Below are 18,104 nucleotides of genomic sequence, written 5' to 3'. Positions count from 1 at the left end.
GTCTTTCTCCTCAGGCCATGACCCTTGTATTCTTTCCAAATTGTCCTGGAATTTTGATTAAGGATTGCTATTCCATTAAACCTACCAGCCTTATGTCAAAAGTCCTACCTCGAACTTTTTGTAATTCCAGACTAGTAAAATATTTTTAAAATTTGTCTATTTTGTTAAGATCTTATATTACTTTTGAATTTATTTAAAACAGGATAGATAGATATGTATATAATAACAACTCTCAAAATTACCAGTCCCTTGGGGCAAGGAGCTATCTCTCCCCCTGCCCTGCTTTAAAATATTGGATTAACCAAGAAGTTTCTACAGTTTTTTCCATACCATCTTACACATACACCCACACACACTTTTTTCTCCCACCTCTGGGAACATATGAGCGAATGGCTTAGGAGGGCCAAGCACATGCAACTACCTATCTTTTTCTATTCTAGTTTTACACAGTAGTTTTTCTCTGAGGTAAATAAAAATGTTTTATTTTTATTTAAAGTACTCTTATTTAAAGTACAGTCATGCCTATTAGAAAAGATTTAGGAAACTCAGAACAATATAATAAATAATTTTATGTCACTAAAATCACTACCTAATATAAACACTATTAACACTGAGGTTTTTATTTTGTTTTTCATAGTTGAAATTATTTTACATACACAATTTTTTATCCTTCTTTGATTTTTTTTAAATTTAACATTGTTATAAACATGTTTACATGTCATTATAGATTATCCGTAAACAGCTTTTGGCTGCATATTATTCTATGATTTATATACCATGATTTGATTATAGGATGTATAATTAGGTTGAACATTTAGATTTATATATTTCCTACTATAAGTGATGCTGCTATGGACATCTTTATGGTGAAACTTTTTCTGAGTGGTTATTTCCATGATAGAATTTTATGAGCTGCTTTATAAATTGTTTATATTCTTTATATTTTTATAGTGTTTTAAGTGCTTTTGTATTGGTTTTCATGAATGCTTTACCTACTTAAGATATTAATCTTTTGCTGTTTCTCGCATCTTACTTTGTTTTCTTTGAATTCTGCTAATGCTGTTCATGTTTTTCTCAAATCAATATGCCTAAAACGAGTTGATATTTTATTCTTTCCCCTTCCCTCACTGTCCAGCTGACCAGGCAGAAACTGAAATCTTTTCATCTTCAGTCTTCTCTACCCCCCCAAACTGAGTCCTTATACTATCTCTTAAATATTTTTTGTGTCTATACAATTTGCTCCATCCCCACTACCTGTCTTATTTCTCTGAGTTTTCCCAGCACTGTTCTTGAGTGATTAAGTATGCTTCACTGAAGCAGCCACTTTTAACACACTTATTTTCTTCTAGGCTTTTGGCTCTATGTGTATATTTATACACTTGTCATGTAATTATCATCTTACTTTTTATTAGCATTTCCCAGACAGTTTTCTAAGAAACTCAGGTGTTCTTGAGATACCGTCTCTTAAATGACAGAAGGATTTCATGGTCAAATTTGGAAAACAGTGCATGCTGTAGCTTTCTGGAGATTCATAATATGCATTAGTGTGTTAAAGGCCCTGAGAAGTGCTACGTATTCTAATAGGTATTGAATATACGTGATGATGAACAAAACTAGTTGGAGCTTACGAAATCCTACAGACTTCTTCCTAACCTTGTCTTGCTATACTTGCTTTGTTTGGTACCAGGCATTACTCCTTTCTTTCTAAAGCTGCCGCTTTGTCACCTGTGACACTGTACTCTCTTGATTCTCCTGATATTTCTCTGATAGCTCCTTCTTTATTTTCGTGAGTTCCTTTTCCTCTGCTCAGTACAGTAGACCCATGAATGTGGGTTTGAACTGCGTGGGTCCACCTATATATGGATTTTTTTTTCAATAAATACATACTATATAGTCTGCAGATGGGAGAGCCTGGATACAGAGGGCTGGCTGTAAATTTATGCTTGGATTTCTGGCTGTATGAGGCCTGATGCCCCTCACCTGTGTACTTGGTGCTTCTTGACTAAGCTAGTCCACCTGTCTTTTCACACTTCATCTCACCTACTCTGATCATTTCAAACATCATATTTGCTAATGACTAATTGTTTTAATCAGGCCTCAAAGGACAATAGAAATGTTTTAAGTACAAGGGCTATCTCTTATATAGAATCTGAAGTAATTTTAAGCCTTCTAGGGGAAGACAAGCTAGGAAGCTACCAGCCTCCACTAGTAGACAACCAACCTAAAAAACTGGAAAGTCGTCTTGACTCCCTCCCACATTTGTCATATTCTTTCAGTTTCAAATCCTGAATTCTCATATCCATTTCCTCCCCTCCAGCGTCCATGCCACACCCCTATTTCATGCTTTCGTCATCTCTTGTGTGAACTGATTCAGATAGCTTGCTTCTGCATGCACTTTGCTGTTCAGTTACATCCTTTAGAAAATCACCATGATGTGTTGAAAAATGCAGGTCTCATCACACAATTCTCTTGCTTAAAACCCGTAAGTGGTTTTCCTGTATCTCTAGAGTGAAGACAAGAACCTCCTTAACAAAGGATAGAGCCATCTCTTCTGTCTTCCCTTAACCTTTTACTGGCATGGCTGCTGTTTACTTCATCTGGTTTTTTTCTGTAATGTAATTGTCCACACTGCTTCATTGTCTTGCAATAACCTTTTCTTGGTTCCTAACTTGTATGGATTAATATCCCTTTTATTGCAGTTTTGTATAAGCAGATGATTACAATGAGACTTCCTCTCTAGACTGAACTCCTTGAGATCAGGGCGTGTGTTTTTCTTTCAGCACCTCTGGTCCTCTGTGTTTGTTGAATGAGTCTTGTACAAACTCATTCCTCATCATTGTTCTTCAACTCTTCTGTCTCCCAACTCACACCCCACTTCTGTTGAATCTAATTCCTCAGCTGCAGGTTCTACTAAGGGAGTTTCCAGGTACCTAGATTCTGCAGGTTGGGAGAGACATCTTCTCTTTTAAAATGATGTAGCACCATTTTTAGTGTACAGAGAAATCCAAACAGTGTTAATATTTTGCACATAAGACTATGTTGAATATGTTGCAGGAACAGGGACCCCTTCCAGGGTCCAAGAGTGTATGTTCTTGTCTAACACTGGAAATGAATTGTCTGAGGAGACACACGTGGTGACAAAGCAAGAGACTTTATTAGGAAGGGGTGCCTTAGCAGAGACCAGCAGGGCCCGAGAACCCAAGAAAATTGCTCTGCCACCTGGCTGGCAGTCTTGGGTTGTAATGGTGGTGGGGTTTGTTGTCGGGTCATCTCTGGCCGTCGTTCTGACCAAGGGTCCTTCCTGCGGTGCATGCGTTGCTCAGCCGCGGTGGATTCTGGCGAGGAGGACCCGCAGGCTGGCAGGCCTCGGGCTGGTGTCTCCGCTCTGCTTGACTTCCTGCAGATTCTTTTGACTGGTGATAGCTGGTTTGCATTCCTTACCAGGACCTCTTTGTTAAGACAACTTACGCAAGTGACTGCTATCACCCTGGCCAGGGCGGCTGGTGTCAGTCAGTGTTTCCTCTAACAAATATATTTTTAAAACTTAAGTATGATATTGGATATGTATTGATTAAACTTTTTCTGTTACACAAACTAGTCAGTGGAGACCAAGTTAATGTTACAGGTCATTTCCTTTTCTACCAATTTAATATTGCCTTTAGAAATACAAAATCCAACAACTGAAGTAATTTTTTTAATATAACTTTATTTACTCATTTTTGGCTGTGCGGAGACTTAGTTGCTGTGCAGGCTTTTCTCTAATTGCTGTGAGTGGGGGCTACTCTCTAGCAGCAGTTGACAGGTTTTTTATTGCAGTACCTTTTCTTGTTGTGGAGCATGGGCTTTAGGGCATGCAGGCTTCAGCAGTTGTGGCTCCTGGGCTCCAGAGAACACACTCAGTATTTGAGGCACCTGGGCTTAGCTGCTTCGCAGCATGTGGGGTCTTCATAGATCAGGGATCAAACTGTCTCCTCCTGCACTGGCAGGTGATTCTTTACCACTGTGCCACCAGGGGAGCCCTGAATTAATCCTTAAGGCACCTCTAAGCAGCAGTGTGCTATGCTGCTGGCAGAAGCAAAAGGCAGAGGAGAGAAGGGAAGATGTACTCATCTGAATGCAGAGCTCCAGAAAATAACAAGGAGAGAGAAGAAGCCTTCATCAGTGATCAGTGCAAACAAATACAGGAAACCAATAGAATGGGAAAGACTAGAGATTTCTTCAAGAAAATTAGAGATAACAAGGAAGAAATTCCATGCAAAGATGGACACAATAAAGGACAGAAACTGGACATAACAGAAGCAGAAGATAGTAGAAGACGTGGCAAGAATACACAGAAGAACCGTACAAAAAAGATCTTAATGACCCAGATAACCATGATGGTGTGATCACTCACCTAGAGCCAGACATCCTGGAGTGTGAAGTCAAGTGGGCCTGAGGAAGCAGCATTACAAACAAAACTAGTGGGGGTGATGGAATTCCAACTGATTTATTTCAAATCCTAAAAGATGATGCTGTGAAAGTGCTGCATTCAATATGCCAGCAAACTTGGAAAATTCAGCAATGGCCACAGGACTGGAAAAGGTCAGTTTTCATTCCAATCCTAAAGAAAGGCAATGCCAAACAATGTTCAAACTACTGCACAATTGCACTCATCTCACACGCTAGCGAAATAATGCTCAAAATGCTCCAAGCAAGGCTTCGACAGTATGTGAACCAAGAACTTCAGATGTTCAAGCTGGTTTTAGAAAAGGCAGAGAAATCAGAAATCAAATTGCCAACATCCATTGGATCATTGAAAAAGCAAGAGAGTTCCAGGAAAACATTTACTTCTGCTTTATTGACTGCGTCAAAGCCTTTGACTGTGTGGATCACAACAAACTGTGGAAAATTCTGAAAGAGATGGGAGTACCAGACCACCTTACCTGCCTCCTGAGAAATCTGTATGCAGGTCAGGAAGCAACAGTTAGAACCGGACATGGAACAGCAGACTGGTTCCAAATTGGGAAAGGAGTACATCAGGGCTATATATTGTCAACCTACTCGTTTAACTTACATGCAGAGTACATCATGCGAAATGCTGAACTGGATGAAGCACAAGCTGGAATCAGAATTTCCGGGAGAAATATCAATAACCTCAGATACACAGATGACACTACCCTTATGGCAGAAAGTGTAGAGGCATGAAAGATCCTCTTGATGAAAGTGAAGGAGGAGAGTGAAAAGGCTGGCTTGAAACCCAACATTCAGAAAGCTAAGATCATGGCATCCAGTCCCATCGCTTCATGGCAAATGGATAGGGAAACAATGGAAACAGTGACAGACTTTATTTTCCTGCGCTCCAGAATCACTGCAGATGGTGACTGCAGCCAAAACTTAAAAGACACTTGCTCCTTGGAAGAAAAGCTCTGACCACCTAAACAGTATATTAAAAAGCAGAGATATTACTTTGCCAGCAAAGGTCCATCTAGTCAGAGCTCTGGTTTTTCCAGTAGGCATGTATGGATGTGAGAGTTGGGCCATAAAGAAAGCTGAGCACTGAAGAATTGATGCTTTTGAACTGTGGTGTTGGAGAAGAGTCCCTTGGACTGCAGGGAGATAACCAGTCAGTCCTAAAGATCAGTCCTGAATATTCATTGGAAGGACTGATGCTAAAGCTGAAGCTCCAATATTTTGGGCATCTGATGTGAAGAACTGACCCATTGGAAAAGACCCTGATGCTGGGAAATTTTGAAGGCAGGAAAAGAAGGGGATGACAGAGGATGAGATGGTTGGGTGGCATCACGAACTTGATGGACATGAGTTTGAGCAAGCTCCAGGAGTTTATGATGGACAGGGAAGCCTGGTGTGCTGCAGCCCATGGAGTCGAAGAGTTGGACTTGACTGAGCAACTGAACTGAAGTGTAAAGTTGATTTTGTATTGTCTTTCTTATGTGTATTAAACCCCAGGTCTCTCACATATTGCTCAGAACTTCTCTGCTTTTGAACCATGTTGGTATCTGTTAGGATTCTTGTAACATGATTCATTTATGTTTTGGAATCAGTACAGTAGTCTCATAACTGCCCTTAGTTTTGCCCCCTTTCAATCTATCTGTTATACCTTTGCCAGGATGGTATTCTCTTAAAACTTTCATCTGATCACGAGCCTTACTTAACATCTCTTAGTGGCTCCCCATTGCCTTCAGAATGGAACAGCCTCCTTGGCCTGGAAGGTAGCCCTGTGTGCCTCTAGCGCGTCTCAGTTCTCTGAGCGCGCAGCCATGCTTTGGGTGTACTGGACGGTAGGGTCCTGTGATGTCTGCTGCTCTCCGGCAGTACCACCACTGCACGAGAAGCTTCCTTGACCTGTGCGGTCCTCCTGCCCACTGCTGCTCCTCACCTACCTCCTTTCCATCCTTTCAGCCTGCCTCCTGGCATTCTGACATTCCCATCCCCACCCTGGGCTTCTGTTCCCGCTGCACGTGGTGTTTATTTATAATGTACTTATTTGTTTCTTTGTATGCCTCCATCATCTTGAGGACAGGGACAGTGAGCATCCAGATGTTTGGCAGAGTACCTATTGCATGTATGTTCTCCATAGATACTTGTCGACTGTTGTCATTACTGTTGGTAATTCTGGAGCACACTGTTAACTTTTAAAACTTTTGTTTTTGTAGCCTCAAGGAATAGGTTCTCCTAGTGTTTATCATGCAGTTATCGTCATCTTTTTGGAGTTTTTCGCTTGGGGATTATTGACAGCACCCACCTTGGTGGTAAGTAATCTTTTAACTTATTTTTCACTGACTTTAAAATCTTTTTCTTCAATTTGGGGGGCGGGGAATGGCTCTTCTACCTTTCCGAGGTTCATTCTCCCACCAGTGTCGTCAGCCCTCAGTGTACTGTGTTTTACTGCGTTAGTTGTCTTTTACAGCTCTCGCTTCTCCCTTACTTTCTGGCAGGGCTTAGGTGGGCGTGATTCTTCTGATGAATACTGGACAAATGTAAGCGGGGGCTCAGTTTCCACTCTGGGTAGAGTGGAAAGGATTCTTATACAGGCTTAGGAAAAATGATGTCTATCCCTGAATCACTCAGCATTATCATTTTGAGATTTGTTTTTCTAGTTGCATTTTCCCAATATAAGTTTCTTTTAGTTTAGGCCAAGTATCTAGAGGTAACCATCTAGGGAGGTCATTCTTTCTATAGCCCTAAGCTGATTTTGCTCAAATATTCCCTGGTTTAGACTCTTAGAAAAGACCTCTCTGTAAGACTGAACATGTTAGGTAATAGCTAGTTTTCTCCTATCAGTATAGAGGAGAGGAACAGGATGAAACAAGTAGTTACAGTAGACCTCTGTAACATCTTGAAAAGTGTAATCATAACTTGCCAAATCCCAGAAGAACAGATTTTTAAGATACTTTAAAGAGATACTTTCTTATATTTTCATGAGCTTGTTTGTTGATATCCAAAAAAGATTTTTATAAAAAGTTTATTATAAATAAATTGAATGATCATATATAGTTTAAACTAGTCTAAGAAAATTTATGTTCCATATTTCTTGACATATTTATTATATGGTTACATAATCATTGCTGTATCTACATAAAACACTGATGTCTAACAGTTATTTTGAACGTACAAAACATATTTACAAATACTGCTAAAACAAGTTTCAAAAGAAAATGAAATCTAAAATAAATATAATTCCTTTTGTAATAAACCATGCTTTGCAAGTTATGACAGTTCCCTGAATGAATGACAGTTCCCTGACATATAATTTTAAGAATTCTGATTTGATTATGTTTTGAAACCCTTTCTTTTTTAAAAAGGAAACAACTCATTTACCTGTAATGGGCCATCAGTTTTACATAAATGAATTTTCAAAATAATTGATATGTGACATTTAAATGTCTGACTTTTTTTTTAATTTAATAATTTCTGATGGGAATTTCTCGAATAATTTACACATTTCCTGCTGTCGTAATCCATGAGCACTGATTTGAAGCTTTATCATATGATGCAGGTTCATTATGATACTTGTAACTACATTATACTGTAATAACCTGATGTCAGGTGCTACTGGGGTGCTATAGTAACTGCTCCCTCACAGTTTTGAAGTGGTTGTTATTTGACTGCACTGGGTCTTTGTTGCTATGCAAGGGCTTTCTCTGGTTCTTGCGAGCAGGGGCTACTCTTGGTTGTGCTGCACAGGCTTCCCGTTTTGGTGGCCTCTCTCGTTGCGGAGCCCAGTTCTAGACACATAGACTTAAGTAGTTGCGGTTCGAGGCCTCGAGAGCAGGGGATTGTAGTTTGGCACACAGGGTTGGTTGCTCCGCGGCCTGTGGAATCTTCCTAGGCTACAGATTGAACCCATGTCCCCTGCATTGGCAATTAGATTCTCACCCACTGTACTATATTAGCTTTCTAATGTTTTAGTGTACTTATTTATAATCTACCAATTTAACATATCAATCTCTCTGGCCGATGTTTAGTCTTACAGTTTAAAGGACTTGAGCTTTGTAATAGCAAACAGTTTGTATATATTTATATTATGATGAGTCCAGGCATAGTCCTAAGCACTATAAATACATTATTATTATTAATCCTTAAAGGATTTCTTTGCAGCTAAAGATGGAGAAGCTCTACACAGTCAGCAAAAACAAGACCAGGAGTTGCCTGTAGCTCAGATCATGAACTCCTTATTGCAAAATTCAGACATAAATTGAAGAAAATAGGGAAAACCACTAGACCATTCAGGTATGACATAAATCAAATCCCTTACGATTATACAGTGTAAGTAAGAAATAGATTCAAGGGTTTAGTTCTGATAGGCAGACTGCCTGAAGAACTATGGATGGAGGTTTGTGACATTGTACAGGAGGCAGTTATCAAGACCATCCCCAAGATAAAGAAATGCAAAAAGGCAAAATGGTTGTCTAAGTAGGCCTTACAAATAGCTGTCAAAAGAAGAGAAGTGAAAGGCAGAGGAGAAAAGGAAAGATATACCCATCGGAGTGCTGAGTTCCAAAGAATAGCAAGGAGAGATAAAGCCTCATCAGTGATCAATGCAAAGAAATAGAGGAAAACAATAGAATGGGAAAGACTAGAGATTTCTTCAAGAAAATTAGAGATAACAAGGAAGAAATTCCATTCAAAGATGGACACAATAAAGGACAGAAGCAGTATGGACCTAACAGAAGCAGAAGATAGTAAGAAGAGGTGGCAAGAATACATAGAAGAACTATACAAAAAAGATCTTTATGACCCAGATAACCATGATGGTGTGATCACTCACCTAGAGCCAGACATCCTGGAGTGCGAAGTCAAGTGGGCCTGAGGAAGCAGCATTACGAACAAAACTAGTGGGGGTGATGGAATTCCAACTGATTTATTTCAAATCCTAAAAGATGATGCTGTGAAAGTGCTGCATTCAATACGCCAGCAAACTTGGAAAATTCAGCAATGGCCACAGGACTGGAAAAGGTCAGTTTTCATTCCAATCCTAAAGAAAGGCAATGCCAAACAATGTTCAAACTACTGCACAATTGCACTCATCTCACACGCTAGCGAAATAATGCTCAAAATGCTCCAAGCAAGGCTTCGACAGTATGTGAACCAAGAACTTCAGATGTTCAAGCTGGTTTTAGAAAAGGCAGAGAAACCAGAAATCAAATTGCCAACATCCATTGGATCATTGAAAAAGCAAGAGAGTTCCAGGAAAACATCTACTTCTGCTTTATTGACTGCGTCAAAGCCTTTGACTGTGTGGATCACAACAAACTGTGGAAAATTCTGAAAGAGATGGGAGTACCAGACCACCTTACCTGCCTCCTGAGAAATCTGTATGCAGGTCAGGAAGCAACAGTTAGAACCGGACATGGAACAGCAGACTGGTTCCAAATTGGGAAAGGAGTACATCAGGGCTATATATTGTCAACCTACTCGTTTAACTTACATGCAGAGTACATCATGCGAAATGCTGAACTGGATGAAGCACAAGCTGGAATCAGAATTTCCGGGAGAAATATCAATAACCTCAGATACACAGATGACACTACCCTTATGGCAGAAAGTGTAGAGGCATGAAAGATCCTCTTGATGAAAGTGAAGGAGGAGAGTGAAAAAGCTGGCTTGAAACCCAACATTCAGAAAGCTAAGATCATGGCATCCAGTCCCATCGCTTCATGGCAAATGGATAGGGAAACAATGGAAACAGTGACAGACTTTATTTTCCTGCGCTCCAGAATCACTGCAGATGGTGACTGCAGCCAAAACTTAAAAGACACTTGCTCCTTGGAAGAAAAGCTCTGACCACCTAAACAGTATATTAAAAAGCAGAGATATTACTTTGCCAGCAAAGGTCCATCTAGTCAGAGCTCTGGTTTTTCCAGTAGGCATGTATGGATGTGAGAGTTGGGCCATAAAGAAAGCTGAGCACTGAAGAATTGATGCTTTTGAACTGTGGTGTTGGAGAAGAGTCCCTTGGACTGCAAGGAGATCAAACCAATCAGTCCTAAAGGAGATCAGTCCTAAATATTCATTGGAAGGACTGATGCTAAAGCTGAAGCTTCAATACTTTGGGCATCTGATGTGAAGAACTGACCCATTGGAAAAGACCCTGATGCTGGGAAATTTTGAAGGCAGGAAAAGAAGGGGATGACAGAGGATGAGATGGTTGGGTGGCATCATGAACTCGATAGACATGAGTTTGAGCAAGCTCCAGGAGTTTGTGACGGACAGGGAAGCCTGGTGTGCTGCAGTTCATGGGGTGGCAAAGAGTTGGACTTACTGAGGACTGAACTGACCTGAATCATTAAAACTACTTTATCAATGAGGAATTAGCCTCATATTGATGCCAAAAGCTCAGCCTTCCTACACTGGTGCCAAATCATTCTCAGAGAGGCTTTTGATTGAATTAGAATTGGGTTGGGCCTCCCTGGTGGCGCAGACAGTAACACGTTTGCCTGCATTGTGGGAGACCCGGGTTTGATCCCTGTGTCGGGAATATCCTCTGGAGAAGGAAATGGCAACCCACTCCAGTACCCTTGCCTGGAAAATCCCATGGACAGAGGATCCTTGTATGCTACAGTCCATCGGGTTGCAAAGAGTTGGACATGACTGAGCGACTTCACTCACTCTGGCTTCAAAAACTACGTATTCCCACCCAAGGAGGATTTGATGAAGAGTAGGGCTTCCCTGGTGGCTCAGAGGTTAAAGCGCTTGCCTGCAATGCAGGAGACCTGAGTTCAATCCCTGGGTCAGGCAGATTCCCTGGAGAAGGAAATGGCAACCCACTCCACTATTCTTGCCTGGAGAATCCCATGGACAGAGGAGCCTGGTGAGCTACAGTCCATGGGGTCACAAAGAGTGGGACAGGACTGAGCGACTTCACTTTCACTTTCACTAGGCAGCTATAGCTCAAGGGTGGGGTTGCTGAAAAGATTAGGACCTGTACTCCTTTAATCTCATCCCGGGTAAGTTTCTTGATGAGCTTATTGGGTTCCCTTTGTGTGGCCTCAGGTGGTCTAAACTATGGAGAATGCTGACATCTTCCATTTGTTGGGTTTTAAATCTATAAAATGACTTCCCTGGTGGCTCAGGCAGTAAAGCATCTTCCTACAATGCGGGTGACCTGGGTTCAATCCCTGGGTTGGGAAGATCTCCTGGAGAAGGAAATGGCAACCCACTCCACTATTCTTGCCTGGGGAATCCCATGGACGAAGGAGCCCTCGCAGAGTCGGACACCGTGACTGAGCAACTTCACTTCAAATCTATAAAAGAGCTTAAATATATTAATTTGTGTGTCTGTAGAAGAGCTTAAAGATATTATTACTGATTTGGAACAAGAACCCTGCTCCAAGGCTCTAGTATTGTTTTCTGGCTTTTGGTCCCTTAACTCTACATCCCTTCCCTTCCTTGATTGGCAACTGTTTGAATTCGCACTTTGGAACTCAGGAAAGGTCATGAAGACTGAACAGAAAGGCTACCCAGGTCCAGGAGCCTGTGTACACTGTCCGCCTAGTTTCATTAATACAGGTGAGGAAATTAAGGATTAGAAGAGCTAAGCAGCAGCTTTTGTTCCAGTTCTCAGTCTTGGAGAATACTGGCAGTAAGTGGTTCACACCCATGTTTTAGGTAGTTCAGCAGCCCAACCACTTGCCAGGTAGAGAGATTTAAATATTTGCTAAACTATGCAAGCCAGCAAAAAAAGTTTTTTGTGATGCTCCCATAATTTGTGTAGCTGTTTTTTAAATTCACTTCTGGTTTATGTTTTTTCAATATCTCAACTTTTTGTCTAATTTTGATATCATTTCTTTTCTGATTATAAAGATTGTCTTCTTTAAGAACAAGGAAGAAGTCCATTTATTTAATATAAATAACTTACTTGTTTTTTCACAGCTATGGGAAAACTTTGTGCTTAGTATATTCTTAACTATTTTTCTTAATTAAAACATGGAAAGTACCTTTGATTTTGATTTTTCTGTTGCTTTCTCTTTCTTTCATTTTTTTGAATCCTGGTCAGGAAAATGAAAAGTGCTATTTGAGACTTAATTATTTTTCTTTTGCTAGCATAAATACACTTCTCAAAATTATTGCTCTAACATTGGTGCCAATTATTTCATTGAAAGACTTCTCCCCCCCATCATTATTGTAATAGTTACTCTTAATTCTCGTTTGTTTTTCGTACTTGAATTTTTTAAGATGGTGAAATGATGAGTTGTGGTTACGTGGGACAGTTGTCCGTTTATCATAGTCATAATTCTTTACCTTTTTCAATTTTTTACTTTATTTTTTTAAATCAAGCATTCTCTCAGAAAAAAAATTAGTTTCAAATATTATTGAATGTTAAGTTCAGAGTTTTATCTTTCTAATTCTTCTCTCATCTTTAATGTATACACATTTTTTAAATTGCAATTTTTATGCTCTTTGTTTTTTAGCTGTTTTATGGGGAAAACCTTGGCTGAAGAGATTTAGGCAAACCAGAGATTGAGTTGTAGAGATTAGATGTATGTAAATTGGCAGAGATTGTTAAACTCGAGATATTGAATCCTTCCTGGTGTTTTGGCCTTTGGGCCTTAGAACTGCAAGAATCTTTGAAATATCACTGAAGAAATTGTATATGAGAAATCTATATATACACAGTCCTCTGTATATTTTATCAATGTATGTTACTTTTTTTTTTTTTTTTTGCCCTGCCACGCAGTTTGGGGGATCCTAATTCCCCAACCAGGGATTGAACCTGTACTCCCTGCAATGGAAAACGGAGTTCCAACCAGTAGACCGCCAGGGAATTACCTGGCGGCATGTTCCTGTTTTAATTACTGGTAACATAATGTGTGCCGGTTGTAACCGTTAAGCAGTATATAGACACGTCAGGACCGGGACGTTCTCCTGAAGTCCTGTTTATCCCTCCAGGCAGCCTGCAGTTCGGTTATGCTTTCCCAGCCCCATGGGACAGATCGGCCAGCTGGAGGTAAAGATTTCAGTTTTACAGTGTTGTTGTTGTTCGGTCGCTCAGCTGAGACCCCGTGGACTGCAGCATGCCAGGCTTCCCTGTCCTGCACTGTCTCCTGGGCTTGCTGCTCAAGACCAGGAGGTAGGCTCAGGCATGTGTATTTTTCAGAAGTGATTCTCATATATCTAGTATACATCATTAATTAAGAACCAATATAGTAATTCAGTATAGACTTTTAAATAAGATTTTGCTCATTTTGAGACTTTCTTTGCAATTTTTTGCTTTTGACTTTGTTAGCAGTCCTCTTTTCTCTCTTCTGGACTCCTGCACTCCCCAGTGTTGGGGTGTGGGGAGAAGTGAGTTCTGGGGTGGAAGGCACCAAGCTGTGGCACTTTGTTCTTTTTTCCAAATATCTGTTAACCTTTAAACATTTTACTTCTTCCTCATGAGTTTTGAAACTGATCATAAATGGTGCCTGCTGGAACAGCTCTTAATGTACATTTAAAAAGGGAAGATGAGAGTGAAAATATAAGTGAGTTTATTTGTATTTTATGTTTATCTCTGTTCCCATACACAACTCTCAAAAATTACAGAGCTTAAGTATTTCAGTTTTCAAAGATACTCTTTGAATTAATTCATTTAACAAATAACCAAACTTAAGATGTATCAGTTATAATAAATATTTGATTTTGGATTTATAATAGCCTTTGTTTTAAAAAGTAAGGTGAAATTAAAAGAATTTAAAAAATATTTCATGTGTTTGCAGTTATCTTTGAGTTTGAAACTCATAAAACTTAGAGAGCATTGTTCTAGAATACAGTCACAGAACAAAATGTTCTCTGTGGAGGGCCTCTGCAGGAGAGGATGGTGAAGTCTCCACCAAGGGGATGTATGTTAATTACATAGGAGAATTTTATACTGACAAATACTTTAAGAACTGTAATCTTAACACTTTGAGAGGTTGTGACTATATGGTTGGTTCATAATGGTGTTCAAGTAGTGATTGTTGGTTGACTAAATAATATACATTTAGGTAAAAAGAATTAATGACAGTAGGATCTATAATGCTAAGCAGTGGCTTCACTTTTTCAGTGGATTGATGGTTCTAGAAATATTTGATGTTTCAAACTGCTAGATGCACAATCCATGTTAGGGAGCAAGACCCTGGATCCAGACCTCCTGCGTCTCTTCTGTATAAGTGTCTTAATATTCTTTGCTGAGAGATGGTTTATATTTTTTAAATTGGTTAAGTCACTTTGCATAATTATGTTATATTAAGTCATTTTGAAGGCAGAATTTTTAACCTGTTAATTATGAATGTTTAGTTACTATATAAAGGCACTATCTATGAGGCACCAATAGAGATAAAAATATATTAGATTCAAGGCATATATGGTAGATATAGTGCCTGTCTGCCCTTAATAAGTTTGAAATATAATTGAAAAGAAATATTAAATACCTTAAGAGAGAAAAAGTATAAGAACAAACTAACACAGAAGTGTTAGTTGATTAGTCATGTCTTAACTCTTTGCTACCCCACGGACTGTATGTAGCCCACTAGACTCGTCTGTCCATGGGATTCTCCAGGCAAGAATACTGGAGTAGGTAGCCATTTCCTTCTCCAGGGGATCTTCCTGACCCAGGAACCCAACCCTTGTCTCCTGTATCTCCTGCATTGGCAGATGGGTTCTTCACCTCTAGTGCCACCTGCAAAACCCTTTACAAAGCTCTAAGTGAGAGTGTTGTAATTGCCTATTATATGGTCCTAAAGGAGAAATAGATTGCTTTGGATAGGAAAGTTTGGTAGCAATGTGGAAGATTTGGAGGAAGACTCATTGGAAAAGACCCTGATGCTGGGGAAAATTGAGGGCCAGAGAAGGGGGTGACAGAAGATGAGATGGTTGGATGGTATCACTGACTCAAGGGACATGAGTTTGAGCAAATTCAGGGAGATAGTGATGGATAAAGAAGCCTGGCGTGCTGTAATTCATGGGGTTCCAAAGAGTCGGACATGACTTAGTGACTGAACAACAACACAAAGGGGAAAAAACATTTAAGATGGATAGGATATCATGTATAAAAGTCTGAATATTGGAAAGCACAGGAATATTCTAAAACAGTAAAGAGACCAGATTGATTAGAATGAAAGATAGCTTGGCAAAGTGAATTGTTATCAATAAGATTTAGCATATTATAAAATTTCTTGTAGATATTCATTATGTCCTTCAGTTTTTTTAATTCCAAACCCATTCTTGTCCCTAAAAAGAATTGGCCGTTAGTAGTAACTGGAAGAAAAGCAGATTTGAGTTATGAAAGGCTTGGGGAAGCCATGGCCAGAGCAAATACTGCTAGCCTGTTTTTTTGTAAATAAAGTTTGATTGGAACACAACCATGCCTGTTCATTTACATATAATCTGTGTCTGCTTTTATTGAGTTGCTCATTTATGACAGAGGCTGTGTGGCCTGCAGAGTTAGAATAAACTGAAAATATTTACTCTCTGATCCTTCACAGAAAAAGTTTGCAGATGCCTTCTTTCGATCCCATGAGTCTTCACTATAGATAACAAATAATAGGATTTCTCAACTCTTAAGATTTCAGGCCAGATGATTATTTGTCATGGAGGGTGGGACAAGGGGAGCTGACTTGTGTGTTGTAAGATGTTTAGCAGCCTTCCTAACCTCTACCTAATAGATGCTGGTAACACCTTTTCTTTCCCTCTCCACTCCCACCATCCTGTATCCCTCAGGTTGTGACAGAAATGTCTCTGACGTTGTCAGATGTCCTTTGGAGATCAAAATCACCCTCGATTGAGAATCACAAAACATATGAATACCATAAGCGTGGTTTGTCCCGTGTTAGTGATTTTGAGTAATAAGCATTTCTTCTTTATTTTTGTGTGCCTTGTTGCTCAGCCGTGTCTGACTCTCTGTGATCCCACAGACTGGAGCCCACCAAGCTCCTCCGTCCATGGGATTGTCTAGGCAAGAACACTGGAGTGGGCTGCCATTTCCTTCTCCAGGGGATCTTCCTGACCCAGGGATTGAACCCAGGTCTCCTGCATCACAGGCAGGTTATTTACCTTCTGAGCCACCTGGGAAGCCCAGTTTTATCTCTAAGTCTGCTTTTGGCAATTCAAATATCTCTATTTATTCTTCTAGTCTTCTGTCTTAGATAATACACCTATCTGTAAAGGGAATTGTAAGTCAGTCAGTTATATGTAGGAAGTAGGATAGCATAGCGAATAAAGCATGGACCTTCAAGCTTGACTTCCTGCCTGCCTTTCAGTTTTGCCACTTATTGACTGTGATCTTGGATAAGATGTTCAACCTCTCTATGTACCTGTTTTCCAATAGGGCTGTTAAAAAGAATTAAAGGAGATAATGTGATACAGTGTGCAGTTTAATGCCTTGTGATATAGTAAATGCCATGTAAATGTTTAGTATTATTAGTATTTACTTATATGCATAGTGTCATACAAACCTAAAAATTATATGAAATAAAATTCAATTGTATTATGAAGGGGCAGTTTAACTTTTACTAGGACTAAAATGTAGCATGAGCTTTTTATTTTGTTTTTATTTTCTAGGTATTACATGAAACCTTCCCTAAACATACATTTCTGATGAATGGCCTAATTCAAGGAGTAAAGGTAAGATCAGTCCTGTATATATACATATGTATATGTATATTCATGTACACAAACATGCACACATACACTTATATATATGTAATCCTGCTAGTCCGTTATGCTATTAGATCAGTCTGCTAAGTGTTAATTTTTACAATTGGAATATATACCTCAAGGGATTGCTTAACACTTTTTAAATGAACTGAGTTTTAAATCGATTTGGCTCATATATAGCCAACTATGTATAATAATAAGCTACATCATAATAGATTTCCCCTGTGTTTTATGTGTTGGTATTTTCATTATGGAGATCTGAACACTTTTGTAAACTAGCAACATGAATGTATATTGAAGAGAAAAGAACTAATTAAAAAATACACAAATATGAAATATATTGATATGGGTAAAGTATTGATTATTCTACATTTTCTTTACTGTTGATTCCCTGTGATCAACAGGTTTATAAATAGAAAATAAGCATATAATATTCCTTCTAGAATTGCTAGTGTAAAGTTGTAGTCAGAAATTCATTAGAACATTTTGTATCTAATGCGCTATAAAGCCCTGCAGATGATTCTGGACAGTCTTGGGAATTTTCAATTATGTACAGACAAGAAATAAGCTCCTTATCTAAAATTTGGTGATGTACTTATTTTGGAAATAGACTTGTTTAAAATTCTCTGTAAAGTGATTTATTTTGGCTCATCAATATACATAGTATATGTATTTTCTTCATTTAACTTTTTTTTAGGGTTTGTTGTCCTTCCTCAGTGCCCCTCTTATTGGTGCTCTTTCTGATGTTTGGGGCCGAAAATCCTTCTTGCTGCTAACAGTATTTTTCACGTGTGCCCCAATTCCTTTAATGAAAATCAGCCCATGGTATGTACACATTCAGATTATAGCAATTAAATATTAACTGTTAATTTTTTTCTGAATATTCCCTCATTTCTTTCACTTTTTTCCATCTTATTTATATAGGTTTTAAATATATTTTTCTAATACATTTATTCTTTGATACAGATAAAATACAGTAGCTGAGTAATATA

The 18,104-nt window shown here is 39.1% G+C and overlaps 1 protein-coding gene across 3 annotated transcripts in view; it reads left to right on the top strand.

Annotated features, from left to right (window-relative positions):
* The window catches only part of MFSD14A (major facilitator superfamily domain containing 14A), a 47,706-nt gene that overhangs the window by 9,356 nt on the left and 20,246 nt on the right, over positions 1–18,104 (top strand). The window contains exons 2-4 of one of the 3 annotated variants that reach the window (XM_020906059.2): positions 6,654–6,749; positions 17,017–17,079; positions 17,810–17,937. In XM_020906059.2, coding sequence (XP_020761718.1) covers positions 6,654–6,749; positions 17,017–17,079; positions 17,810–17,937 — 287 coding nt within the window. Of the gene's footprint in view, positions 1–6,653; positions 6,750–13,270; positions 13,448–17,016; positions 17,080–17,809; positions 17,938–18,104 lie in introns of those variants that run through there. The other 2 variants (XM_070467742.1, XM_070467741.1) reach the window with 2 other exon arrangements.

The sequence above is a fragment of the Odocoileus virginianus genome, chromosome 5 (genome assembly GCF_023699985.2).
Source record: "Odocoileus virginianus isolate 20LAN1187 ecotype Illinois chromosome 5, Ovbor_1.2, whole genome shotgun sequence".
Lineage (NCBI taxonomy): Eukaryota > Metazoa > Chordata > Mammalia > Artiodactyla > Cervidae > Odocoileus > Odocoileus virginianus.
This window is presented reverse-complemented; position numbering and strand designations above follow the sequence as displayed.